We start from the raw sequence: 27,344 nt of genomic DNA, 5'->3' as shown, positions 1-27,344 counted from the left end.
GAGAGTTTGTGGGGCTGTTTGTAAAAGCATTTCTTAAACCTGTAAGATCATAAAACAAAACGACAAAGATGAGCGTTTGTAACAGCATCAGGGATATAGCTCTCACATTTTTAATGAACACAGAACCACAAAACTCCTTATTAATTATGTATGATCATGGTCAGGTTGGCAGGTGTTGTGGATGAGTGTGTTAATATTTTATTAATTCATGAATGGATGATTAACCCCAAATTAGAGTGTATTGTCCATGTTCAAGTAGTCCGAATCAGGATTTTTACAATAAATCATCACATTGACTAAACTTCCAAAGATAGTTCAGCCTTTTAGTGACCTTTAGCTAAATCTGGTGGGTGTATTTGTCCAGCTGAGTAAAACAACTGAAATAACAAAACAACCTTAATTAGTGTGACCTTGGCTGCTATTTGTTTTCTTGTACATGTAAAGCCTATACTGCTTGACAGATCGTTACCCTTATGTGTATAGAAAAAAAACACATCTTATAGTTTGGTTCTCTCATTTAGTTTTTAACTCTTCGAATGAGGCATTTAGAAGGAAAACACAACAACTGTCCATGACTTTAAATTGTAACACATGCTTTATACATGTAGATATGATTGAGCAAAGCTGCGAAAAGTCTGGGTTGTGATTGTCCGAGTAGGAATGCTATTCTGGTGGCAAGCTCATTTTTATAATTTTTGTACATGTGTGACAACTGATTATATTAAAATGATGACACATTTCAAAACTGTTTAGTTCAGTTTAATTCAAAAGCCTTTTTTAAAAAACATGTCAGTCATCTTCTCGATAATAATGTTCTGGTTATGTGCATGCTGGCTCATTTTTAATACTATTTATTAACACCTTAGCTTTTCCTACTCAAGTCAAAATATGATGTAAAAAACACCTATTTGAAGCAAGCTGGTTTGCAAAAAAAAAATACACATACAATCACAACAAACTAGCACATTCACACGAAAGGAATGTAAACATTATATTAGTGTAAAGATAAAATGATGGACTGTAATCAATTCACGCAGAGTCCAATAGTGTATACAGTGTCCAATATACAAAGGTGTATGCATGCATTATCTATTCATTATATATTTGCTACCTGGCTATAAGTTAACACAGCTCAAATATATCTAATAAAAAAAAAACGACTGCCCCTTTGCTTCCCTCAACGGCACTGCTTGCTGGTGACCAGAGGGGGCGCTGTGGAGCCGCAGCGCACAGCCCCGGGAACAAGCAGCGGCAGCTTCATTGAGACGCTCCGGGCCGAGCGGGGAGCAGCAGCGGGGTCAGCGGCTCTTCACTGTGGACTACCGGACTCACCTGGACGGCGCTGCAATGCTGCTGCTGCTGCTGCAGCGGGAGGAAAGACCGTCTGCTGTTTATGTTGCACTATTATTTTATTCTCTTTCGCTGGAGGCAACTTTGGTGCTCGCATTCAACCTTGACACCAGCCATGTCATCAGGAAAGACGGAGAGCCGGGGAGTCTGTTCGGGTTCTCCCTCGCCATGCACCGGCAACTCAACCCGGATGAAAGAATGTGAGTGGTGTCTTTCACCGTCCGCCTTTACTGCTCTGGTGGCCAGTGATGGAGTTGAAACGTGCACCTGATGATAGTCCTGTATTACTGCCAGAAGTCAATCTTAACTTTTAAAAGAGCCTATAGCTTAATGGATTTGTCTAAATAAGCTTATCCGGTGCAGGTGTTCTGCCTTTTCAAGACAAACGAATTTCCCCCCATTGGTTATAATGTCCAGGATACCTATAAAACTACTATAGTAATTATCTACTAAAGCCCTACAGTGTTTCTTCTCGTGTATTGTTCTAATTATCAATAGCAGTCTCCCCGTGGTGCTCTGAATATGAAATGGAAAGGACAACAAGTGAATACACACAATGGTTACAACTGTGATGCAAATGTGTCTGTGAGGTCAACCTGAGAGGAGAGCTGTCACGTTGCAACTGTTGGTCGATTAATCAGTTGTTGTACTATTTTGATAATCAATTGCTTGTTTTAGTTGTCAGGACAAGATGTAGTTCTCTGGATAGCACGTGAGGATGTGCTGCATAATTTGAAAAGAGAAATATATGTATTGATGAATTGATAATGTTTTATTTTACCTCAAGATAGTTTTTTTTAATCTGTTTAAGTGATCCTAACTTTTTTTCTCAAAGTATTAAATGTCAGATTATTTTTTTGTTAATATATCTGTAATTTCCCACTAATGAATGGTGTTTGGGGTTGTTCTCTGTAAAATTGTAAGGACTAAGCAGGTGTATTCCAACAGTTTTACCTGTAAAGTCTGTTTTAAAGAAAGTATACTTAGAAGGCAGGACTTCAGTGAGTGTTAATGGAAAGTTGATTGCAATGCACCCTGTTCTCAATCTTCAATGTTTAATTCATTCACAAATGAATCAAGGCACACATGTTTTGAAATAATAAGAGTTACAGCGGTTAAATTGTGAAGAAGCATTTGAAGGATTGTGAGCACTAGTAAATAGTATCCTGTGGCCTGAGGGAGCTGAAAAGACACTGCCTGGTCAACCTGCCACACACAAGTGTAACAGGGGAGAAATGAGGAGGGGGAGGCACGTCAAAGCCTGTGACCATTGGGCTGCATGCAGCAGGCACAGGGTCCTGCAGCAGCATGTTGAGAAACAGAGAGCGAGGATAAGAAGCCCTGATAACAGGACATGGAGAGATATTGCATAGATTAGGCTTAACTTGTGGAATTTTATCTAATAAGTGTTGCATTGTGCAAAGGCAGCCTATGGTGTAATGAGTTCACACAAAGCTGTCATTTCTTCTTTTTTTTTTTTTTTTACAAGGATTCTTCTGTGCAAAGCCAGCATCCTGAAAAAAGGCACTTTTTACTTTCGTCATATGACAAGTCATATTTGTTGGACAAACAGAGACTCGAAATGTGACACTGGCCTGATATTTGGTTTTCAGCCAGTAAAAGTAAGAGGAGGGTGAAGATTCACCTCGCTTATATGAGGATCTCTGAGGAGGAAGCTGCACCAGTTTTAGCAAACATACGAAACAAAATATGCAAAAGCTGCTTCTCATCTCCCCGTGGTGCTCTGAATATGAAATGGGAAGGACTATAAAGACAACAAGTGAATACACAATGGTTACAACTGTGTTGTAAATGTGCCTGCACTGAGAGGAGAGCTGTAATGTTGCAACTGTTGGTCAATTCTCATTTTTTGGCCTATGCTTCAGATTGCTCAAAGCTACTGAATTTGGCCATCCCTGTGAAGAAAGGTGGTGGCGATTCCTTTTAAAACCCGCAGCAGGGTCTGACAGTCTGCTCTGTTGACTTCTGGTTCTGGGGAGCAGCAAAGGCAAAACTCTGAAGTTGAGTTTCTGGTGAACCTGCATGGTTTCATTGGGCATAAGATATAGCCAATCTTCCTGCTGATGGTTATAGAGACATCAGCATAAAATTGAGATTATTTCGTAACCAGTTAAAAGTTACTCACAGTAACTGTACATTTAAAAGTGGTTAAAGGCAGCATCGATTATTTGATTGAAAGAAAATAACACTTTTGACAATATTTTTTCAAGGAACATCGACTTCTGATCTATCCATTGTGAAGCTTTTTCTTGTCAAATATGATATGATCAGGATTAAAATAATATTTTTGTTTTTAACTTTTGTTAACCTTACTAAATAAAATATAATGAAGTCAATCATTAGTTTCATAGTTATTATTGTCTGCATTGTTTTCCCTCTGACATCCTGATCGAAAACACATCGAGTATGCGTTACTGTATAAAAACGCTGCTCGTTATTGTAACAGCGGCTCCCCTACCTCAGCTCCAAGTCCTCATGTGAAGCTGATATTTTCAAGCGAAAGCTCAGTAGAGCACACACTAGTAGGTAATGAACAGCCCCGTCTAACTTAAAGCTGTGAAGCACCTTGAAGCCAGCAATGCGTCACACACATCTGCATGACTATCTCTTTTGTTCTGGTGATCACGAGCAGCTGTAACACTCTAATGGCTGCCACTGTGTATTAATGTGACTATAATACATAATGTGCGAAAAGAGTAGTTCTTTCTAAATGCTAAATATGTTTGGTGAGCAACATGTGTGACCAGTAGATTGATTAAATTCCTCTAATGGGAAACCCTAACTGGGCTTTCATCCCTTCTGAGCTCAAAGCTCATATTGCTTACAACCATGTGTGCCACTCTCTCCATGTTGTACCTCTAATGGCTTTATTAAAAGCAAAACTTGGCTTCTCACGATGTTCATGGTGTTATTACGCTTCAAATTGGTTTGTGATTAGTGGAAGAAACCAGGAGATCCAAGTTTGGACATGAGTTTGAACAGAATGCTGCATTGTGCAAAGGAGCAACTAGATGCCTCCTGCTTGAGCAACGTGGATATAACATTCTCTGAATGAAACCAGAGAAAACGGACATTAGACAGGACATGCACGGCCATCTGTGCACATGTAATTTGATAGATTATCATCAGCGAATCATGAGTTAAGACATTCCAGTCAAACTCCACAATGACGATCAAAAGAGATTGTGTTGCTTAAAATACGGTAATGAACACGGCAACTTAGTCTTTGTCTTAAACCTGACTCTTTACTTTGGTCTGTATTTGTCGTGATCGTGAATATTCATGATTTCTTCTGTGATGTGTACCCAGCCAATCACAGGTCAGCCACAATCAAAGTGTTGTGTGTGTGTGTGTGTGTGTGTGTGAAACTGAAACAGTTAGAACAGCTGCAGTAGTTCTTGTAGCTTTGAGTGCACAGCTGCGGGAGCACTGGATCACATCTGTTAACAAAGACCAGTGAGATCACTCTGTAAACCCACACCAGTCACTGTGTATTCCCATTTACACTGCACTGAAAGACACGCTGCATGATGGGACGGGGTTTCACACTGTAGCCTCATTACGGTTACAGGCTCTGTAGTAGTGTAAAGAGTACTGCCTGCAGCTTTAGCTAAATCCCACTCTTGTCAATGCAGTTTGGTGTTTTGAGTATAGATTCATATATCATCTGGAGATACATCCTCAGAGTTTATATGATCATCACACACAAACTTCTGCAAAAGTAAAATAAAATACAAAGACCTGAAAGACCTGTGTCTTCTATTAGAAGTGTTGAATGGAAATGTCAATGTTACCCCTCGGGTACTTGCCAAATTCTACAACTGTCACTTTCAAGAGGAGCTGTGCTGTTAAGTTGTTCTTCTTCACCTGTGTTACTGTCTCTTCATAAATCTGGTGTTTGTGAAAATCTACTGGCTGTCCTCGACCTATAAGACATTTTTATTCAACTTACATGATGATTACATTGGTTTAATCAACAGACTCTAAACTCTTAGACTCAGTTTCTTTAAATATTGTGTTTACCAGAGATGTACTCACAGGTTTTAGCATGAAAAAGCCTAAAAAAAGGACTTATTGACTCATGAAATTGTAGTTGACTGAGACCAAAACAATCAATTGTTTGACTAATAGAGGACAGCCTGAGAAATCTAAATATGGTTCTAACTAACAATGACTTTCCTAAAATCTGATGAATTTTTCGATTAATCATTTTGTTGCGAAGATTCAGAAAGCTGCTTTACGAAAATTTCCCACAACTGCAGGTGACTGATTTCTATAGCTTGTTGTATTTGACAAAATATATCCCGTACATGACATAGAAAAGCATAACATCTTGACATTTAAGAAGCTGGAGTCATAATTATTAATTGATTATCCAATTAACTGCTGATTAATTTCACTGTTGATTGACTTATCCGCTGTGGCTCCAAATCTAAGCAAGTCAAGTAAATGTATTGGTTCAACTCTGAGGTAGTTTCTGAGGCAGTAGATTACAGGGGTGTTCTTGGTTTGTCCAATACAAAGTGTGTTTTGTAGTTCTGTTAGAGCTGAACTACAATAGCTCACAAGCTGAAGTGTCAAACTGAAGCCAATATTGTAAAGAATCTTGTTTGTATTTGCATTTTACTGGGTTTTGTTTGAGGAGAGGATTTTGTCTTCAGTCTCACATCAGTCAGAACTGTTCTTGTTTAACAAATGAAGAGCCACAGGGCCATCCCAAGGATCAATGGGTTACCGAGGGGACTACAGAGACACAAGGAGGACACAAGGGTGGAGAGGATTTCCTCTCAGCCCTTTGAGAAAATTCCTACACAGTGAGTAGGCTGGTCAGCTCACATGTGATAGGGCAGATAGGGCAGCTAATCACAGTAAATTTCAAACAAAGAAAAACTTGACAATCATACCACACACACACTATATATATATATATATATATATATATATATATATATATATATATATATATATATATATATATATATATATATATATATATATCACTTTTTGTTCTAGGTTTCTAAAGAATACATTTGGGCTAACCAGTCATTAGTGTCTTGACACAAGCCTGAGTCTCTAGTCTTTATAATTACATTACGAGTTATTTCAAGGCTTTCCGGTCCCATTTTAGTATTGTGTGTTAAAGTTGTTCAGTTGTTTCTCTTTAATGGATATGTATAATGATGAATCAGCTAAGCCAGTTTGGGTTAGTTGCAAAAAAAGACATTTAGTCTAACATGAGATGATTTCAACAAGTGGACTTTTATTCAATGAGATAATTGTTTCTGTTGATTTCTCAGTATGCAGGATGAACTCAACACACGTCAGGTGTCCGATTATGTTAATTTTAAGTAAAGGCATGCCTGCTGAGTCATGGCATTGATGATGTTTCATTCAAAAGTAGAAATTGACAAATTACTTTATTTGATGTAAAATCACATAACACAAAAAACATCTTTGATTTTTGTTGTCTGTGTCTAGTCCTTACATTACTGTGTAACAGAGAAGTTATTGAGTAAATCATCCCAGTGGCTGCTGTCACCCAGCGAGAAACACATTGTTTCTGCTTGCTGGCTGTGGCTACATGGCGATGTGGGTTTAGGGAGAAGCTGTGGCCAATGAACTATGCTTTAAGCGAACATGCTCCAAATTGTCTGCTTCACTGGTTCTTTGACCTCAGCAGAATGACAGGACAATAGTCTACTGTCCCTTTCAGAAGTTTTGTTTCTTATCATGAACTACAACAGATTTTTGTACACAACCATTTTGTAATTATAATTTTTTTTTAAATGATCAAACATTATGATGGTGAGCATGCTAACATGCTAATATAGAATAGTGACTATTTATGGTAACATTATACCTGCTAAAGGTGAGGCTGTTAGCATGCCAATATAGACTAGTGACTATGCTAAACATTATACCTGCTAAAGTTGAGGCTGTTAGCATGCTAATTTAGAACAGTAACGATGCTAAACATTATACCTGCTAAAGGTGAGGCTGTTAGCATGCTAATATAGAATAGTAACTATGCTAAACATTATACCTGCTAGATGTGAGGCTGTTAGCATGCTAATATAGACTAGTGACTATGCTAAACATTATACCTGCTAGAGGTGAGGCTGTTAGCATTCTAACACACTAATATAGAAAAGTGACCCTTGTAAACTTTAACCTGCTAAAGGTGAGACTGGTAAGGTATGACATAACCTTAACCTTAATATAGAGATATACTTGCAGCCAAGTCATCGTGTCATTTGTTAATCTGAAACAAATGTCAATTGGCTGATTCATATACCTTTCGCTTGATAGTTTTTGACAACTTTGACAGTCAGATGGAGAAATTAAGAAGTGAAACCATTCACCATGCCAACAGCAGCCACAATATGATCAAAATAACAGCCAGAGGACACATTGCTCATTTTTACAGAGAGGAAATGCCATGTCTGCCTCTGCTGTAGTCAATCTTGCAACCCAATTCAACAAACTGCTGTCCTGGAGCTTAGAAAAGTCGAACATGACTTACTGAAGGTGTAGCAGATAAGCTACTTCAGAAAAACAACTCAGTACATATTTTAAAAAAAAAACATCTCAGTACATATCAATACATCTTGGTTGGCTCTCGACAGAAAATAATAGTTTGTAAATATTATTTTTCTTTTCTTCAGGCTATTGATTGGAGCACCCAGAGCCAGAGCTTTGGGGAAACAGACAGCCAACATCACGGGAGGCCTTTATAAATGTGAAATCACACAGTCCAATGATTGTGAGCGTATTGAATTTGATAGTGAAGGTGAGTTGTCTGTCTGTTTGTCTGTCTATCTGTCTGCATACACAGTACTGTTTCCAAATGTATGAATATATGAATATAAATGCTTAAATTTGTATATTGATAGAGGACATACGTGTTGAGAACAAGGAGAATCAGTGGATGGGGGTGACGGTTCAGAGCCAAGGACCTGGGGGAAAGATTGTGGTGAGTCAAACTGAGCATTAGCACCAACGTTTCCATTAATATCTAGTCCTGGTGTTGTCTTATCAGCTATTAAGGTCTGAAGTTCAACTCAACTGTGTTTGGTCATTTCAGACTTGTGCTCATCGCTATCAAAGGCGCTTGTTTGTGAACACGCCTCTGGAGTACCGCGACATCACCGGGCGCTGTTATGTCCTGAGCCAGGACCTAACCATCGACTCGTTCTCTGATGAGGATGGAGGAAACTGGAACTTCTGTAAGGGCAGACCCAGAGGCCATGAGATGTTTGGATCCTGCCAGCAGGGTTTGGCTGCCACCTTCACCAAAGACTACCATTACGTGGTGTTTGGAGCACCAGGAGCTTACAACTGGAAAGGTCACTGCTAACCACACACACACACAGACACAGACACACACACACACACACACACACACACACACACACACACACACACACACACACACATTGAATAATATTATTTACCGAGAGAATAAAGTTCCTCATTCTGTTAAAATAAGTAATGTATTATTTGTGTTTTTTTTATTACAAAATAAACATTTCTGCAGGCATTGTTCGAGTGGAGCAAAAGAACAACACTTTGATAGAGATGGGAGTGTATGATGACGGCCCGTATGAAGTTGGAGATGAACATCTCTTAAGCCCCGAGCTTGTGCCTGTACCTGCCAACAGCTACCTCGGTGGGTTTCTATACACAAAACAGAGCTCTATGTATAGGTTAAGCCTAGTTTATGCTTCTGCGTCAAGTCGACGGCGTACCTACGCCGTAGCTACGCCGTCGACGCACGCACACCCCTACGCCGCAGCCTGACGTGCACCTTCAAAAAATCCTCCGCGTTGCGTTGACGCGGACCGCAAGCGCTGTGATTGATCTGCTCTGAACGTAATTTCCGGCAGTTTCTTTTTTTTTTTAGTGGTCGTACAGACCACCTCTGCAAACGTCTTCTCTGTCGCATTTGCTCTTCAATATTGATGAACTCTATAACCCCTGAAACCACACAGCCACAATTGAAGAATTGCAGAGCAACGCGGTCCCTCGACACAGAACTTCGACCGCTCAACTACTTATTGTTCATTGCGGCTATTTCCTCTCGAGGGCATTGCATTGCTTATACATTTGGCACAGGAAGTGGTTTGCTGATGCATGTTCTAGCTTTGTCTCTGAATTAGTGTTCATCACAGTGTGAAACTCGTTTGTGTTTTACTGCTGAAGGCAGATGATCAGAGGGGACATTATTATTAGGCAAACCATGACAATACATTGCAATTCAACAAAACAGCTCTGCCATAAAGTCCACCTTTAAAAACTTTATAATTATTGGACATGCATATTGAGCTGCGTTTCCATGTTTTGTCCTTCCCTTTTTACATTCACACCAGTAGAAAAAATATATAGTGGCAGTTTGGGGCAAAATGCTCATTTTAATCTTCACATCTGAAACTAATGACATGCTTGAAGAAAACATCAAGCTCAGGTTCTTGATTATATCTATGTTAATTAAATCATTCTTCACTGTCTTTGTTAGGAGTTTACCAGTTGATTACATTTCCGGCTGGTAAAAACTTTTGGAAACGCTGCAGTCAACATCCTTTTAGTGACTGACATATTGTCATTGATGCTGCACTAGTGACTCCAAGTGGTTGGTCAGGGCAACTGCATAAAGATAGTACGACATTATTGATCCGTCTGCCGCCCATCTGAACTCCTCGCTGGCAGGTGAAAAAAAAGTGCTGCACAAAAACATGTTGTTGTCTTCACCTCACTATTCCGAATTAGAGCGTATAAGGGGTAAACAAATTAAACCTTTCTCTAGTGCAAAATAAGATATTTATGTCAAACAACATCTTTTACGCAGGATTCTCCCTCGATTCGGGACATAGCATCACTCGGTATCGTGGCCTGACGATAGTGGCTGGAGCCCCCAGAGCCAATCACAGTGGAGCGGTGGTCCTGTTGAAGAAAGAGAGCGACACCTCCTCCAGACTTTTGGTGGAGCACACACTGCACGGGCCGGGACTCGCGTCTTCGTTCGGCTACGATGTGGCTGTTGTGGACTTGAATGGTGATGGGTAGGGAACTTTTCACCGCCTCTATTCTGCTTTAGTTCACAAATAATTCATGTTATCAGAGAAACATAATAATTCCCTCACTTCTTTGATTCAGATGGCAAGACATAGTTGTAGGAGCCCCTCAGTTCTACATGAAGGACAAAGACGTCGGAGGAGCCGTTTACGTCTACATCAACCAGGCAGGGAGGTGGGAACGAATCACACCTGTTCGTCTAAATGGGACCAAAGACTCCATGTTTGGACTAGCAGTGGAAAACATTGGAGACATCAATCAAGACTCATATGAAGGTAATTTATCGCCCATTTTGTTGTTCGTGTATGTTTCTCTATCAGTCTCTGTCACATAAACTGGTTTCTTTCTCATGCAGACATTGCCATTGGAGCTCCTTATGATGATGGCGGTGCAGGAAAAGTCTACATTTATCACGGCTGTGCGCAAGGAATCAAAAGCAGCCCTGCACAGGTCGGCATTGTGGAACTTTGCGTGAAGTGTCTGTAATCAGTATTTTCATATTAACAAAGGGTTTCGTACAGATACTCTCAATCACTAAGGTTTTAAAGATGATCATTTGTCAGTGTGGTGTTCACAGCACATTTACTGGTCTGAACTCTGAAACTTTTGCATATGTCCAACACGTTGACCTTTCTGTCGGTAGGCACTTCCCTGTGATAATCTGTTAAGCATTTCATTATTATTGAGATGAAATCTTGCTCTAGAATCAGAGTTATTTCAGGACTTCTCCCACAAACTAATGTTGGCTCCTGACACTAAATATAACATTTAATTGTTATGTTATTTTATAAATTAACTGATCAAGTTTTTTTAAACCCTTTTTTTTCCATTATTCCAGATCATTTCAGGAAAAGAGCACAACATACGACTCTTCGGATATTCTCTGGCAGGGAACATGGACTTGGACAGTAACTCCTATCCAGATGTGGCTGTGGGCTCTCTGTCGGACACAGCTCTGATCTACAGGTAATTATTACCCATTATATGTCAATTAAAACAGCGCGGATTTGTACCACAACTTCATTTAACAACCTTTTTTTTCAGAGCACGGCCAGTCGTCAGCATAAGGAGAGATGTCAAAATATCTCCACAGGACATTGACCTTACAATCAAAACCTGTGGCAAGAGCATTTGGTAGGTGCTCTAACATTCTTACATTTCAACAGACCTCATAGTCAAAATGTTATCGTTGAAAACAAATACATGTCCTGTTCTATTCTTAGCTTTACGGTGGATGCGTGCTTCACCTGGAAAGCAAACACTGCATCTTACAACCCAAGACTAAGTAAGTGTAAAGCTGGAGAAAAAAAACAAACGTCTTTATCAAATCAAAGATTTGTTCAGCACATTTTTTTTCTGCTTCCCTCTTCACTGCAGCTATCGGCTACTCGGTCGAAGCGGACGGAGAACGCAGGAAACACGGGCTGCCCTCGAGAGTGACGTTCCTCAACATATCCCGCACTGACACAGACCACCAGTTCAACAGCACCTTGGACCTCCGAGGCCAAAACCAGAAGTCATGCATCAAGATAACAGCCAAACTAAAAGTGAGACAAATCTCCCACTTATCATATTTTTGGGATTCTACTCAGAGATCAACAGTCAGGAACAATTGGAGTTAGTCTGTGCTTGTTGAGGTCAGCGAATGCTGCTTTCAACATATGTTGTTGCTTGTAAAACAGAGAAGTATATTTAGTTATTTTTGTATAGCAACACATCTGAGCACACCATATACTGTGTTTCAATACATTTGATGTCACAGAAAAAAACATTTTTAGGAATTGCCAGCATTTTTCTTCCTACAAAACAATTCTACTTTCTTGATTATTCAATAAGTTGATCAACAGAAAATTAATTGTCCACTAATTTGACAATTCATTAATTATCTCAGACATTTTTCAAGTTTAGCATTGTATTAGAGCTTCCCAGTCGTGAGTATTTGCTGCGTTTTATCTAATGCGAGAGTATTTGAGCTTTGGGCTGTTGATTTAATGCTTTAGGAAATAAATAGATGTGATCTTGCATAATTTTCTGACACGTATAGACCGAAGTAGTAAATAATCAATGTTAACTCTGTTTTTGCATGCATGCAATTTCAATAAAAGCCACACAAACAAACACATTATACATGTATACATAACAATATAAACAGTCTCAAGATAAAAGTTATGACTGCTTGAATCTTAAAATGCGGAGTTGTGATACAGTCTGCAGTTAGTATTTCCCACGTAGCGATAAATATTAATGCTTTAGTGGCAAATCTGATTTGCACAGGACAACATTAAGGACAAGATGCGCAGCATCCCCATTGAGGTGTCGGCAGAAATTGTGGGTACTAAGCGACAGAAGATGCGGAACGGCCTCTCTCAACTCATGCCCATATTAGACTCCTCTCAACCAAGCAAAGACATCATTGAGGTAAACATTCACACTACAACAGTTTTTTTTAATGTTAATGACAAAAGGTTCACAGTGGAGCAATGTTTTTACATGGTTTTGTTGTGATTTATTGTGGCTGCAGGTCAACTTTGTAAAAGAAGGATGTGGAAGTGATCATATTTGCCGGAGTAACCTGAAGATGGAGTATAAATTATACTACAAACAAAGCAACCTGGACGTGTACTCCCCACTGCCCATGTGAGTAGAGTGGGATCTAAAGATATAGTGAAATTCATTAATTAACTCTGTATTAAACATAATCATGTGATCAACATCATACAGGATTAGGGAGTTTTTCTTTTCTCCATAAAAAGAACCATTAACCTGAAGAGAGTGGTTTTGTGTGTGCATTTGCAGCAATAAGAACGTCCCTGTGTTCCATCTGAATTACGAGAGGAAGGACTTGGCTCTGCGTGTGACGGTCAACAACATGAATGAAGATGATGCGTACGAGGCAAAGCTGGTGGCGACGTTCCCAGACACGCTGTCCTATTCTGGAGTGCGCTCACATCTGACAACGGTAAACAATACTTTACCAAGTAAAAGTACTGCTGCTGAAAAGACATTTTACTCAAAAGCAAGTAGAATAAGAATTAACTTTAATAAAATGGCCAATTGACAGCCATTATCTAGTGAAATAACACATAAAAAGAGCAAGAATGTCTACTACATATACTTTCGGACTCAAAACTTGTTTTTTGATTTGAACTTTTCTCCAACACGTTGTTTCACAGCTGGAAAAGCCAATCATCTGTGCAGCCAATCTGAACGGCTCTCAAGCGGACTGTGAGCTGGGGAACCCTTTCAAGAGAGACTCAAAGGTACAAACTGGTTTCACATGTCCGTCCTGACACTTACTTGTTGTATTTCAAATGAGAGAGATGTTTATTTTTTCTTCCCTTTATTTTGCACCAGGCCACATTTTACATCATCCTGAGCACTGCGGGTATGACTCTCGACACCACAGAGATTAACATCAACCTGCAGCTCCAAACGTAAGTCTTGCTGCTGCAGGCTTTTCCTGTTTTTTTTCTTCAGATAACTTTACATTCACATAAATAAAAGTATTTTACTACTACTATTTCTCTTTTTGCAGTACAAGTGTGCAAGAAAATATCGCCCCTGTTAAAGTGAAGGCCAAAGCAATGATTGAATTGCCGTTGTCAGTCAGTGGGTACGTGTGTTAAACTAATGTTTGACTTCAGATAAAAGTAGCATCCAAGAGTATGTAAATGAATGTTTGTCATATTCTTGTTTTTTATCAGAGAAGCCATCCCTAATCAGGTTTCTTTTGGAGGCGTTGTGAAAGGTGAAAGTGCCATGAAGACCGAAGAAGAGATCGGAAGTTTGATTACTTATACATTCAGAGTAAGTTTATTCATCCAACCTCTGCTTTTGAAATCACTGCTGTCTTTGAAATCATAACATATTGATTCATCCGCCAGATAAACAATTTGTGGAAGTCTTTGACGTCTTCTGTCAAAGCCTCACTTCACATTCAGTGGCCCAAATGGAACAAAGACGGCAAATGGCTTCTGTACCTGGTAAAGATCACAGCTACAGGACCAGAGGACGTCCTATGCTCTCCTGAGTCTGAAATCAACTCTCTCAAACACATCCAGGTAGTATTTTTAAACCTTTGCTTTCATGTACTCAATGCCACATTTAGTACCTGAAGTCTGCTTAGTTGCACTTCGATTTAATGAGAAGAAATGTACTTTCAGGATGCCTCTGCATCCAGGATAAAACGTGAAATTGGAGAAAGAAAAACTGTCGCCAAAATGTCATCACTGTCAGAGAAGAAAAAAGTTTTGGTGAGTCTCTGTTTTCACGTTTGTTGCTGAACAGTAATGGGATGCAGCTACATTTCCTCAAGTACCACACTCTAATAAGGTGTTAAATTTACAGTGAGATACTTGTGCTGGATCATTTTATTTTCTTGCAATTACTTAAACATATGTTGTATTTCCTGGCTCCAGATATTTAATAGACTTGCTGGTTGTCCTTTGAATAATTTCTTTGACCTATTTCTAATAGGTTTATTTGAGGTTTATTATAATATTGGGCTTTTGACTTATTGTGATAAGCATTTATCACAATTTTCAGATTTTTTTTCACAAACCAACAATCAATTGAGTATTTTTTTTACAGTGTACTGATAACATCGTAACACAAGTAAAAATAACTACATGTGTCATCCATCACAGTTTATAAATGTGTAATGGACTCTCTCCTCCTCAGACATGTGACAGCCAGATCAAATGTGTGGTGCTCAAGTGCCCCCTACAGGGCCTGGACGGTACATCACTTGAACTGAGGTCTCGTCTGTGGAACTCAACCTTTATTGAGGTGACGCCTCGTCTCATAATGTGTTTCATGTGTCCCACCCGTGATCCGGTCGGACTGTCTGACCTAAGCAGCTGTGTTTGTTTTCACACAGGATTACGCCTCCATCTCCAACGTGCACATTGTTGTGAAGGCCTCCCTTGTCCTCCACACTCAGGCTAAGAACATGATCCTGAGAACCCCTCACACTGACGTAAGCAGCTCAGCAGCCACCAGCGTCTCATTAACGCTTTGTCTTGGTCCTAACTCACCTGGTCTCCTGCTGTTCCTCCCTGTGGTGTTATTGCAGGTGACAGTGTCGGTGTCCCCTGAGGGTGCAGTAGCACAGCTCAGTGGCGTTCCCTGGTGGATCATACTGGTGGCTGTTCTGGCAGGCGTCTTGATTTTGGCTTTGTTGGTGTTTCTGCTCTGGAAGGTGAGCGACAGGGATGTCACACCTTCACCTCCTTTAGAATAACCAAACAGATGCTTTGTTCATAATGCATACTATCTTTCATCTAAAATGTATTCATTCAGTAGGTTATAATATTCTGCAAACTATCTGCAAATAAGCAAAGTAAAATCTTGCTTTTGTTGGGTGTCATTTGAGCATCAACACTAGTATTATGTTAATAAAATGCATTTTATCTGGCGTTTTGATGGAGGAAATCAAAACATCTATTGCCTGCTATGTCACTCTAAACACTTCATCACTTGCTCCCCCTCAGTGTGGTTTCTTCAAGAGAGCAACAAAAGACCAATACGATGCTGCGTTTCACAAGGCAGAGATCCATGTTCAGCCCTCTGACAAAGACAAGCTCTCTGCTGAGACCTGATTTATGCTCTGAACAGGGGTAACACCAGCTGTCAGCATGCAGTGCGACTACTGCAGTTACTAATGAACTCACTTTCCAGCCAATTCAGCTGACTTCATGCAGAAATATTCAATCAGACACATATTGTAGCTGATGAACCATAACATTTACATTAAATATATTTTTTTATTTATGTCTATTTTATTGATGAAGTGCATAAGGTTTCTGATGTTCATACAATATGTGTCTCTGAATTTTGCCCCCCCCAAAATCTTTGCTTTTTTTACCAACAGGCTTAATATTTGCATTATTTTGGTAGTTATTCTGCAGGTGCCTTTGCTGACATCTCTGTTACTGCTTGGCTGTTTAAAACATCCCCTTAAAAACTGCAACGCATGCTCAACATTCCTGCACATCCCTTCCTCTTGTCGTTTACAGTGTGCGTGAATATATTTTGACATTCACCAGTTTTTAATAATGCAATATGGTTTCTTGCAATCTCCCTTCCCAGTGCGGATTCTTTAAACGCTCCAAACGAGAGGACAGCGTCCCAAGTTACCACGCAGTGCGGATAAGGAAGGACCCGCCTGAGTCTAAAGATGGAAAAGTCCAGCTGGATCCTTTTGAAAAGAAGCAGTGGATGACAAATTGGCTGGACGGTGAAAGTTACTCATGACTCTCTAACAGTTAATATTATTTTTTACTAACAGCTGTAACCTAATTTTAGGTTTCAGTCTCAAGCCACAAACAGGATGAACTTTGCTCTTTCTTGTTCACTTGGAGAACGTCAATGATTTTGTCTTTTTACACTGTTTGATGAAATGTTTTTTGTAAGTTTTGTATATATTTAAATACTTCTGCACACTGTATATTTATTTTTTGATAAGAAAATAATTTCATTCAGCCAAAGAGTTATTTTCAGTCTAATGTCGTTGAGCAGGACGAAGGGCAAAGTTTACTGCTGTTTCTGTGGAGTTGTCTTACTAAAAGCTGAATATCTATGCAAGGAAAGGTCACCTAGTTTAATATTATATGAATATAAAATCTGTATTTATTGTTTTATGTTGTTTCAGTACATTTCAACACAAAATTAGTGTCTTTTTGGAATGACATTTAGGTACATTATTAATTAACAATAATTAAAAGGGGCATAAATGAGCACGGCTGACTCAAATAGCTTTCATTGATTCTTTACCTCTTCTCACTGTTGTGGTATTCAGGTAGCATCCACTGTACTGTAGTCAACACTGAATTAAGATTTTGTTTTATGTAAGAAATCCAAAGGGAAAATGGTCAATAGAAACTGCAATGTTAGTTTTATAGAATAAATTCAATGTGAACGACTTCAATTGTCAAGTATAATAAAATGCTTAAACACTGATAACTACTGAGACTTTTCATTACCATTAGAAGTATAATCCTCCATAAAAGGGGCTGTGCCTAATAATCATTGTTATACAGCATTTATCTGACGATTCGGTTTTCTGTTGTCTACAAGCTTCAAGAAAATTATTACAAGAGCCCATTAATATTTCCTGAATGCAAATGTGACATCTTCAAATTACTTGTTTTCTTCGACCAACAACCAAAACCCAGAGATATCAGTATACCATCACGGATAAGAAGCAGCAAATCCTCACACCTGAGAAGCTAAACTAAGTAAGGTTTGGCTTCTTGTTAGATACAAATACTTAACTGAAAAGCTGATAATCAAAACAGTTGATACACTTTCGGTCAATTGACTAATTAATCGTACAAAAACACACAAACATGACTTAAACATTGCCACTGCCATATTTGGCAGTGATTCTTTTTTTCTATCAAATAAAACAGCGTTACTTTATTGATTTATTTAATCACACTGTTTAGAACAACCATATCATTTACATGAAAACAGATCATTTGCTTCACTACTCTATATAAAAGCTATTGCATTGGAAATATGAATCTATATGCAGCCAAACAACGCAGCTGACAGAAAAAGTATCTGAGTATCATTATGACAATATACAGGTCAACATATTTATTCCACATCAGTCAAATGTTAGACGAAAGGTCTTCTCCTGATCCTTGCGCTGGTTGTCACACAATTTAGACACTTCTTCTACTCTTCTCTGCAGAAGAACTGAGTTTTGATCAATCCACTGAAGTGAATCCATGTGGGTGTTGAGAATTTTACAGATCTGCTGAAGCTGAAAAACAAAAAAAAGAAGTTAAGAAAATTATTTAAACGTGCAACAACAAATACCAAAGAAACATAAATGTGTCAATGAAGGTTGAATTTGAATTAAGTCTCATCTTACCGGGTCACTGGTGTCTGCTGGGCCGCTGGACGTGTTCAGGTGCTCGATGATCTCCTTCAGATCCTGCGACATCCTTTTGAGCTGTGCGTCGACATTCTCGGCAAGCTTGTACGTTCTTTCACGTTCCTCGTCGGCGTTCTGCATGTAGATGGTTCCATTCTGCTCTTTCACCGACTCCTCGAGCGGGCAGAGTAAGTCCTCCAGCTCTTTCTGTTGGGAGAGGATGAAATCCAGCTCCTGGTTTAGCCTCCTCTGGTCCAGCTTCACCTTCTCCATCTCCTTATGTAGGGCTGTGATCTTCTCTCCGTTCTCCACCAGCATGCGGTCCCAGGCATTCACCTGAGTAGCCTGCTGTAAGAAATGTCTTTCTTGGTCCTCAAGCTCAAGACTCCATTTGTTAATGAGACCCTCTAACTGGGCGTAGGTCATCACTGGAGGAGCAGCTGTTGCAGAGATGGTTGTCAGCGTAGAAATTGGTGCGATACTTGCGCCGGTTAAAGGTTTGAGTCCAAGTGTAAAGGCTGTCGGCGCACCTGTTGTGGCGGCTGCAACAGTGGCAGTAGGGGCAGATGCAGGGACAGCGGTGGAGGTGATGGTAGCTGCCCCCAGAGGTTTGAGCATAAAAGCCAGACCTCCACCTGCTGCTGGAGCGGTTGCGGCAGCAGTGCTTACCGCTAAAGTTGGAGCTACACCCAAAGTAAAGCCTGTACCTGTTGCAGTGGTATTGACGGCTGAAGCAGTGGTAGCGGCGGCGGCAGCAGCAGCTGCAGCTGCAGTAGCAGCAGCTGTAGGGATGGGTGAAGCAAAGAGAGACGGGCCTGGAGCAAGGACTGCCTGGGTTGTTGCAGGAGGAGCAGGTGTTGATGAGGGTTTAATCCCAAAGGCAAATCCTCCACCCTGACTTGTGACTGCAGCAGTGGGTGCTTGCTGGGGCTGAATGCCCATGGTGAGGTTGGATGGAGCACTGGTGCCGAAGCTGAAGCCCCCTCCCGGGGCAGCAACAGGGGCCACAACAGGGGCTGCGGCTGAAGTCGCTTGGACCTTGGTTGCTCCAAAACTGAACCCTCCAAATGAGAGGCCGCCTGCTCCTGTAGTTGCCGTTACTGCGGCCATTGGTGGTGCTGCAGGTTGAAGTTGAGCTGCAGGTTGAGGTACAGCTTGAGAAGGAGCACCAAAGGCAAATCCTCCTCCTGCTGCTGCTGGAGCGGCAGCGGCGGGCTGTGGAGACATGCCCATACCCATGCCCATGGTGAACCCTGACCCCGGCGCTGGAGCTGCTGCGGTGCCTAAAGTCAGCCCTTGGGGTGTTGCTGCAGTTTGAGGAGTGACCATGCCAAATGGGGCGGTTGGGGTCCCAAAAGAGAAGCCTCCCCCGGCTGGTGTGCTCTTTGCTGGGGTGCCAAAGCTGAAAGACCCGGTGGGGTTAGTGGTGGCCTGAGTGGAAGTGCCAAATGCGAAGCCCCCACTAGCGGCAGCAGGCATGGCGCTAGTCATCCCGAAGCCCGTGCTGGGGGCTGCAACTGCTGGCTTCTGCGCTCCGAAAGAGAAGCCCGTGGAGGCTTGGCCGAAGTTGAAACCGCCACTCATTTTCGGTCGCCGGAGGACAACTTACATATAACGCTATCGAAAACAGCCAACTCACAAAATGGTCACTTCCTCACTGAACTTCTGCGGCTTTTGGCGGGTGACAAGAACGAGGTGGTTCAACCGACGTCGCGTTAACCGAGGAAACAGTTTCTCTGCTCCGATGGCTTTCCAGACGTTAGCGGTTATTAAAGTCAATTACGGGTTTGGAAACGTTACTTTGACGGAGACTAAATACTAACAAAACAGTCTCCTCACAACGTGGCCCACTGTTTCGCACTTCTTCATGCAGGCATTTCTCTAAACGGCTAAAGGAAATGACGGCAGTTAGGACCCTACGTTGGCAATATAAGCCCAGAGTCTTGTCTGCCAATGCTCAAAACCCGCCTCTCTGGGTAAGATTGATAGCTCATGCGGCCAATAAAGATCCCGACCAAAGTCCACCTGAAGTTTGATTGGTAGAGCTTGTTGCCTGAAAGACTTTCCTCAGGGAAAAACGACCACAATTATTATTTCAAAGAGAGCTGAGTCTACGGCAAGATCATACCTTTTGTTCAAAATACCAGCTGTGTAAGATAACGAAGATCTAAATGTAAAATAAATATACTAATATGAAAGGAAATAGTTCAATGCATATGTTGCATTATTAACGGTGCACGACAACCAAGTACTTTAACAAAATAAACTGTACATAATACACTTTCTTGTAATGGCATTTAAAAAAAAAACATTCACAATTAATAAAATATGCCCTTACGTTTTCCCATTTATGATGTATATATATATATATATATATATATATATATGTTTATATTTATTATATACTTTAGTCGTTATTTTTTATTAGATTTTCTTTTGCAAAAACGAAGCATATCTTTAATCTTTACATTTGTTTTTAAAAAAACAAGCCGAAACGTAGTCAGACTCTTGACACAGTTGTGACTCTTTGTCTGAGTTAGCAGGATGCGTGCTGAGTATCCACATAGCCTTCTTCTCATGTATTCCACTTCTCTATGAAGGGCGATTTAGTACACATTTTACGGTGACTATGGATTTACAGATATCCCCAAATCACTCACTAACAGAACGTTAATTCCACGATTGTGTTTGCGTGCTGCTGTTGTCAGCGTGGACGCTAACGTCAACATAGATTAACAAAACTAACTGCGTGTCAAAATTGTGGATGTCACCTGAAATTATAATCTAACTAAGCGCCACCATCGTCTGAGCGAACACAGGACCTGTCACTATGAGGATTTTAAGGTTTTTGAGAAGCAGCGTATCCATAGGAAAGGACATTGACTATTACTCCAAATTTTCACCCTCTCCTCTGTCAATGAAGCAGTTTCTGGATTTTGGTAAGAGTCGGTACACACACACTTAAATTGTGTCTAGTGTCTCTATGTTCCCTCCCAGCCGTGAGGGTCCAAGCACAAAGTATGCTGTACAGATTGTAAAGCGCCCTGGAGAAAAGATCTGATATTGGGCTATACAAATACAAATTTACTAGAAATAAACACGAAACTATTTCTAGTTAAAGTAGGAAAGGCATGTGAGTCTGTGAGTGTGTTTATGATTAATCTAACAAATACAATACCTGAATAGTTCAGAACGTGCTTAACATGAATGAAAACATCCTAAAATTCCAATATTAGCATAAACATTGATTTGCAACACTGATAGACTGCCGACTGATAGCTTCCACGGTATGAACTACAAAGCAAAACTATAGTTATAGTTTACAAAATGATATTATACATTGTTATAGCACCCAGCCCGATAGCATTGCGATACATCTGTTTTTGCCTCCCACATATATATATATATATATATATATATATATATATATATATATATATATATATATATATATATATATAGAGTGAGAGAGAGAGAGAGAGAGAGAGAGAGAGAGAGAGAGAGAGAGAGCATTCTAATTGTCCAGTTTGTTTCCACCCTTAAGGCTCAGAAAATGCGTGTGAGAAAACCTCATTCACCTTCCTCAGACAGGAGTTGCCTGTGAGATTGGCAAACATCATGAAAGAGATCAACTTGTTGCCAGACAACTTACTGAGGACTCCATCGGTGCGGTTGGTCCAGGGCTGGTACGCAGGCCTTTTCTTAGTTATCTCTCAAACTAGGCTCATGCCAGTACCTGCCAATACAATAGAATTTCTCGTCCACAGGTACATGCAAAGTCTTGAAGAGATTCTTGAGTTCAAAGACAAAAATGCAGATGACGAGAAAGTCACATATGAGTAAGTAAATGAAAACACTATGCAGTTGAGCTTTGTTTCTTCTATGATGCCTTGCAGTGATCCTCATGTCTTCAATTAGTTTCACAGATGCGGTAATAAAGGTCAGAAATCGGCACAATGATGTCATTCCCACCATGGCTCAGGGAGTCGTGGAGTACAAGGAGACCTACGGCACAGACCCCGTTGTCAGCCAAAACGTTCAGTATTTTCTGGATCGTTTCTACATGAGCAGGATATCCATCAGGATGTTGCTCAACCAGCACAGTGAGTCTTCTGCTCGATGAGAGATCATCTCTTTTTGTCAGTCATGAGTAGTATAACATCTCAACAATATAGTTGTACTTGTGTGGAGAGTTGTCAATTAGTCGGATTGCTTCGTTCACCAAAACCAAGAGGCTTATCTAAGCCCGTGACCTTTAACGACACTGCCGCAGGATAATACAGATAACACCCAGACATTTTTATTTTTATATGACCTGTACCATGTGACCTTCTGAACAAGTGAATAGTTTATTAAGACATTAATGGGCAAAGCCACAGTTAACCAGCCGAGACCTCAATGTTACAACCACAATGATAATAATTCATATTGTTATTATTAAGAATAATATGCTTCGTGCATGATAAAAACATTATATGTTATTATAATGTTATTGTATAACATTATATATAGGGTTAGGAACAGGAGCAATACAAGAAATAAAAACATATAATTACATTATGACAAGGGAAGGAAGAAACAAGGCAAGGTCATAATCAAACGTTTGACAAAAACAAATACATTTAACAATATGTAACATGGAGTAATACATGTTCATGATTAGATACACTTATCCAACATTTAGTGTTATTATATTATGTTGTATTAGTTGGTTTTCCTCTGTCAGTCTGGTTTACTGCTCATGGACACTTGTTTGGACTAATAATGTTTCTAATGTGGATGTTGTGTCTTCTGAGAACCTTATTATTGTTTCTTTTGATGTAACTGATAAAGTGTAAGAGTAAGACACATGAAGAATGGGCTTCTCTGTGTTTAGAAGGTTGGAGAGTGCAGAGCTGAAAGGTTTTAGCTTTTGCTCGTCATGCTCCCAGTGAGTCCTGACAGAGTGAAAGTGTTGACTGTCAGAGTTTGGCATTTACAGTTGAAAAATAACAAAATAATTTACAAGACAAAACATTTAAGAGAAGTAATTTTCCACATCACAGTGAAAATGTCCACTTTCTGAAAAAAATATGCATTCTTCTGACGGTTGATCAATTAATTGAGAATTGGGGGAGAAAAATGTCCAAATATGTCTATTTTGTGTCTCTTTTTACTTGACTAATCAACACGTTCTATCGCGGCGCACGGTTATAGTCCTTTGTTTTATTCCAGCTCTCCTCTTTGGTGGGAAGGTGAAGGTGAACCCAGCTCATCCCAAACAGATCGGCAGTATTGATCCAACCTGTCGTGTCAGCGAGATCATCAGAGGTGAGAACACAAAAAATTGGATGAGGAAGTGCTTCGAAATGTTGAGTTCTTACCTGAAAAACACCCTCTTCCCTATAGACGCCTATGCAAATGCACGAAACCTCTGTGACCGGTACTACATGAACTCTCCTGAGCTGATACTGGAGGAATTCAATGGTAAGTCGTCAGAAATACGTTTAAGTATTTACAGTACAAGCACTTGTTTATCTCTTATTAATAAATAGATACATATGAATTATTGAGTCAAGCATACCTGATCAAATGGAGTCTAATCTTTAAACATCTGTTTGTCCCGACAGTTAAACCCATCACTGTGGTCTATGTTCCATCTCATTTGTACCATATGGTCTTTGAACTTTTTAAGGTAGGATAATAATAATTCAATTGCTGGTTCACATGATGCAGGTTTACGTTTGACTGTGCCTTTCTCATGATGTCAAGCTGCTGTGTGTGCTTTCATTGTCGCAGAACGCCATGCGGGCCACCATGGAGCTGTACGGCGACGCCATGGAGTATCCGCCCATCCGTGCGCAGGTTGCTCTGGGAACGGAAGATCTGACGGTCAAGGTACAGCTGTGCTGCATTCACCAGTCTTTCCCCCCGAAACAGTCCAGTGTAAACTAAACAAGCCCATATGTTCCGCTCCAGGTGAGCGATCTTGGAGGAGGCGTGCCGCTGCGCAAGATTGACAGGTTGTTCACCTACACATACTCCACAGCTCCGTGCCCGAGCATCGACGGGGCCCGGGCCGCTCCTCTGGTCAGTGTTCCTGATGCGTGAGCTCATGTGGATGGACAGGAGACTTTGCTCTCGACTTTTTGTACTCTGCACCATCAAGATACCAAAAAAAAAACAACCTCCCTTTTGATATTTTCCACCGTGCTTCAAAACACAAGAATCTGTGACATCACATCGTCATAGAAAAGCACAAATGGAACTAATAACACTGAGACATCATAATAACCTCATCAAGCTTTTAAGATTTGTCTACATACATGTAGGACTTAACTATTGTTCATTTTTACAACCAAAGTGAATTTTTACTTCAACACAATTTTGCTTACATCCCTATATCATAAATCTATGTCAATAACAGCCTGGATTCTCATCAGCTGTTGTAATTGGATTTAAACCAGTACTTTAAATCTTTCTTTTTTACTAATCTTAGCGATCTGTCCATTGACTGAAAGGACTGTACACTTAGATGAGGAGAACAGTCCCAACTTAATGTCCACATATGAGCCGTTTCCAGAGCCTTCGACAGCACCAGACAGTCTTCTGGGTGTGTGTTGACGAGCTGTTGTGCATTGGGCTTAAAAGGGAAGATTACAAGTTCTGTCTTGACCTTTAAAGTAGTAGGTGACAAAAATTATCAACTTCCTTTTTTTCTAGAGCTTTCAGTGCCATCACATGGTCGTCTTAACGAGAAATTGCTTCAAAAGAAGAGAAATATGTTCGCATTTCTGTATTTGATTTGCTGTCGTTACAGCAAATCAAATCAGTATGTATTATTAGTTTGTTCCAGTGCCAGACTAACTTCACAGTCCAAACTTTAACACATGACTCTTCATGAAATTAGCTTTTTTTCCCCATAAAACTGTTATATTTGTGTCCAGGCTGGTTACGGGCACGGCCTGCCCATCTCTCGACTTTATGCCCGGTACTTCCAAGGGGACCTGAAGCTGTACTCTCTGGAGGGCTATGGAACTGATGCTGTGATCTATATTCGGGTAATTGAGCTGCGCATGAACATTGTGTGTGCGTGTGCATTATTTGCACCGTGTTTTAACTTTGTCCTCTCACTCTTCTGCTTAGGCTCTCTCCACAGAGTCCATTGAGAGGCTCCCCGTGTACAACAAGTCGGCCTGGAAACACTACAAGACGATCCACGAGGCCGACGACTGGTGCGTCCCCAGCAAAGAGCCAAAGGACATGACGACGTTTCGGAGTTTCTAAATCCAACAACTGCAGTCCTGTAGCAACGTGTGTGAAAGATGGTGTCGTGCCACATATTCAAAGAGGTCAATAGTTTTGTTATTATTATGAAGAAAACCGCGTTTTCTCACTTTCTTTCAGCATTTTCTCACTCCTACCAGGTTTCTGGAAAGATGTTGGAAGTAAAGCCTAGCTAATACTGGAGTTTTCAGGATGATACTATTGTTGATATTTGGGTTTTAAAAAACACTGATAATAACATATTGACCGTGCAACATAACCATAAGACTATCATTAAGAATGTTTAATAAAGAACCGATGTCCTTCGCTGACCAATGCTGGACAAACAATGACGTAATCAACATTTCTAAATGGACTCAAGCTTATTATTGAATTACTGAACTAAAATTTGTATCATCTGAAACTCTCTGTGTGGTTAAGGTTGGACTTTTTGTATAATTTTCTCTCCTGGTTTAAAGCTTTCATTTTGCTGAAAGTTGATCTCTAACTGTTAAAGTATTTCTGTTCAGTGTCGTGTTTAGCTCTGCTCAATCCCGCTTTGTGGGAAGTTAGACACGTCAGACAACTCGTTACTGCTTGTTTTTAAATTTGTTGTAAGTTTCTTCTGATGAGTCGAATCATTTAATCATGTTTTCTTTTTAGGCAATTCATTGGTTGGATAATGTATACAAACATGTGAGCAAAAATATTGATTAACCAACGTTTTGCCTGTTTTTACTTGGATTATTATATTTCAAAATTGCTGAGGCACCAATTTTAATTTGATTTTAATTTGCAACACATTTAGGCTGCGTTGCACCAACAAGGATTAAATTAATTCTGGTTTAGAGTTAAACTAGGATTAGTAAATCTAGGTTTAACCTGGTTTCTATTTAATCAGAGATGTGTTGCACATCTTAACTTTAACCCTGGATTAGTTAAACTAGTTTAAACTAAGGTTAAAACAGGATTAGTTTATGTTCAATGTCCGTCATGATGGATTCCAGCGAAATGTAAACAAATTCACAATGTACGTTTAACAAATATGGAACTAAATAACCCTAAATAAATGCAATCCTTTTACTAAACTAACCTTGTAGCATAAAATCACAAAGCTACTAGCAGCCAGAAAAGTGTTGGCATGGCAACGTTCATCTCACTTCGATGCTTGATTGCTGGTCCAACCTTCACATTGAGGTTTATGACAGACGCCTTTGTGAATCTATACGCTGTGAAAACTCGCTGTTGTCATAAAATTCAATTGGGTTTAACTTATCTCTAATTTGGTTGCATATCAAAGATATATGCATATCAAATATATGCAACCATGTGGTCAATAAACTGGAGATAAACCTCCTCCAGGGGTGGTTTAAATATAACTGCTAATCCTGGTTTAGTCTAGGTTTAAAATAACTTGTGCAACAGATTTGATTTTAATCTTGATTTAAATGAGAATTAAACCGAGCTTACCAAAGCGTTAGATTTCCCCAGGATTAATTGTAAACTAAGGTTAAACTAGGTTTAAAGTTTGGTGCAACTGGATTAAAAGACAAACCTGGTTTAAACCTAGTATAAGAGTTAATCCTTGTTGGTGCAACCCAGCCTAAGAGAAACATATTTGGATTACTGTGGTTGTATTATTAAGACTCATCCTGTCAATAAGATCAATATTTTCCATGTGACACTGAAGCAGTTATTCTGTAACGATCATGTTCAGTAAAAAATAAATACTTCAAAACAGACAGATGTGTATTTGAATGAAGTAATAGCA

At 40.0% G+C, this 27,344-nt stretch overlaps 3 protein-coding genes across 4 annotated transcripts; 2 read left to right on the top strand and 1 right to left on the bottom strand.

Moving 5' to 3' along the window:
* Positions 1-1,433: 1,433 nt before the first annotated feature.
* itga6a (integrin, alpha 6a) lies at positions 1,434-17,299 on the top strand. 2 transcript variants are annotated; one of them, XM_068572138.1, is made up of 26 exons: positions 1,438-1,550; positions 8,037-8,161; positions 8,265-8,344; positions 8,456-8,717; positions 8,909-9,040; positions 10,217-10,430; positions 10,525-10,718; positions 10,799-10,893; positions 11,282-11,409; positions 11,488-11,577; positions 11,667-11,728; positions 11,821-11,990; positions 12,718-12,861; positions 12,965-13,080; positions 13,240-13,402; positions 13,617-13,703; positions 13,798-13,877; positions 13,979-14,056; positions 14,148-14,250; positions 14,328-14,504; positions 14,607-14,696; positions 15,124-15,231; positions 15,323-15,421; positions 15,518-15,643; positions 15,936-16,061; positions 16,534-16,663. In XM_068572138.1, exons 1-25 carry the CDS (start codon positions 1,519-1,521, stop codon positions 16,041-16,043), a joined length of 3,063 nt encoding a protein of 1,020 aa, XP_068428239.1. In that variant the 5' UTR covers positions 1,438-1,518; the 3' UTR covers positions 16,044-16,061; positions 16,534-16,663. The 2 variants fall into 2 exon arrangements, with proteins under 2 accessions (XP_068428238.1, XP_068428239.1); XM_068572137.1 differs by lacking the exon at positions 15,936-16,061 and having other exon boundaries at positions 1,434-1,550; positions 16,534-17,299.
* A 494-nt stretch (positions 17,300-17,793) lies between these two features.
* nup62l (nucleoporin 62 like) lies at positions 17,794-20,461 on the bottom strand. Its single transcript, XM_068571805.1, has 2 exons — positions 18,326-20,461; positions 17,794-18,214 (listed from the first exon to the last, which is right to left on the bottom strand). The coding sequence occupies exons 1-2, from the start codon at positions 19,910-19,912 to the stop codon at positions 18,056-18,058; spliced, it is 1,746 nt and encodes a 581-aa protein (XP_068427906.1). The 5' UTR covers positions 19,913-20,461; the 3' UTR covers positions 17,794-18,055.
* Positions 20,462-20,891: 430 nt separating this feature from the next.
* Positions 20,892-27,315, top strand: pdk1 (pyruvate dehydrogenase kinase, isozyme 1). Its single transcript, XM_068572628.1, has 11 exons — positions 20,892-21,267; positions 21,873-22,014; positions 22,096-22,167; positions 22,247-22,431; positions 23,543-23,638; positions 23,717-23,794; positions 23,938-24,002; positions 24,107-24,205; positions 24,287-24,397; positions 25,255-25,368; positions 25,454-27,315. Exons 1-11 carry the CDS (start codon positions 21,159-21,161, stop codon positions 25,592-25,594), a joined length of 1,212 nt encoding a protein of 403 aa, XP_068428729.1. The 5' UTR covers positions 20,892-21,158; the 3' UTR covers positions 25,595-27,315.
* Positions 27,316-27,344: the final 29 nt, after the last annotated feature.

This window comes from Clinocottus analis, unplaced genomic scaffold, assembly GCF_023055335.1.
Source record: "Clinocottus analis isolate CAN_PGR_092001 unplaced genomic scaffold, fCliAna1.0.p SCAF_12, whole genome shotgun sequence".
Taxonomy (NCBI): domain Eukaryota; kingdom Metazoa; phylum Chordata; class Actinopteri; order Perciformes; family Cottidae; genus Clinocottus; species Clinocottus analis.
Note: the sequence above shows the minus strand (reverse complement) of the source record. Positions and strands in the feature narration are given on the sequence as shown.

Excerpts from the sequence above, each read along its gene's own strand:
- itga6a (XM_068572137.1), top strand. The coding sequence starts at position 1,519 with ATGCACCGGCAACTCAACCCGGATGAAAGAAT. Across the intron at positions 9,041-10,216 it reads ACCTGCCAACAGCTACCTCG|GATTCTCCCTCGATTCGGGA; the intron begins GTGGGTTTCTAT and ends TCTTTTACGCAG. Across the intron at positions 13,704-13,797 it reads CTTTCAAGAGAGACTCAAAG|GCCACATTTTACATCATCCT; the intron begins GTACAAACTGGT and ends ATTTTGCACCAG.
- nup62l (XM_068571805.1), bottom strand. The coding sequence starts at position 19,912 with ATGAGTGGCGGTTTCAACTTCGGCCAAGCCTCCACGGGCTTCTCTTTC. Across the intron at positions 18,215-18,325 it reads CAGCAGACACCAGTGACCCG|CTTCAGCAGATCTGTAAAAT; the intron begins GTAAGATGAGAC and ends TTTGTTTTTCAG.
- pdk1 (XM_068572628.1), top strand. The coding sequence starts at position 21,159 with ATGAGGATTTTAAGGTTTTTGAGAAGCAGCGTATCCATAGGAAAGGAC. Across the intron at positions 22,015-22,095 it reads GTGCGGTTGGTCCAGGGCTG|GTACATGCAAAGTCTTGAAG; the intron begins GTACGCAGGCCT and ends TCTCGTCCACAG. Across the intron at positions 25,369-25,453 it reads ATGCTGTGATCTATATTCGG|GCTCTCTCCACAGAGTCCAT; the intron begins GTAATTGAGCTG and ends TCTTCTGCTTAG.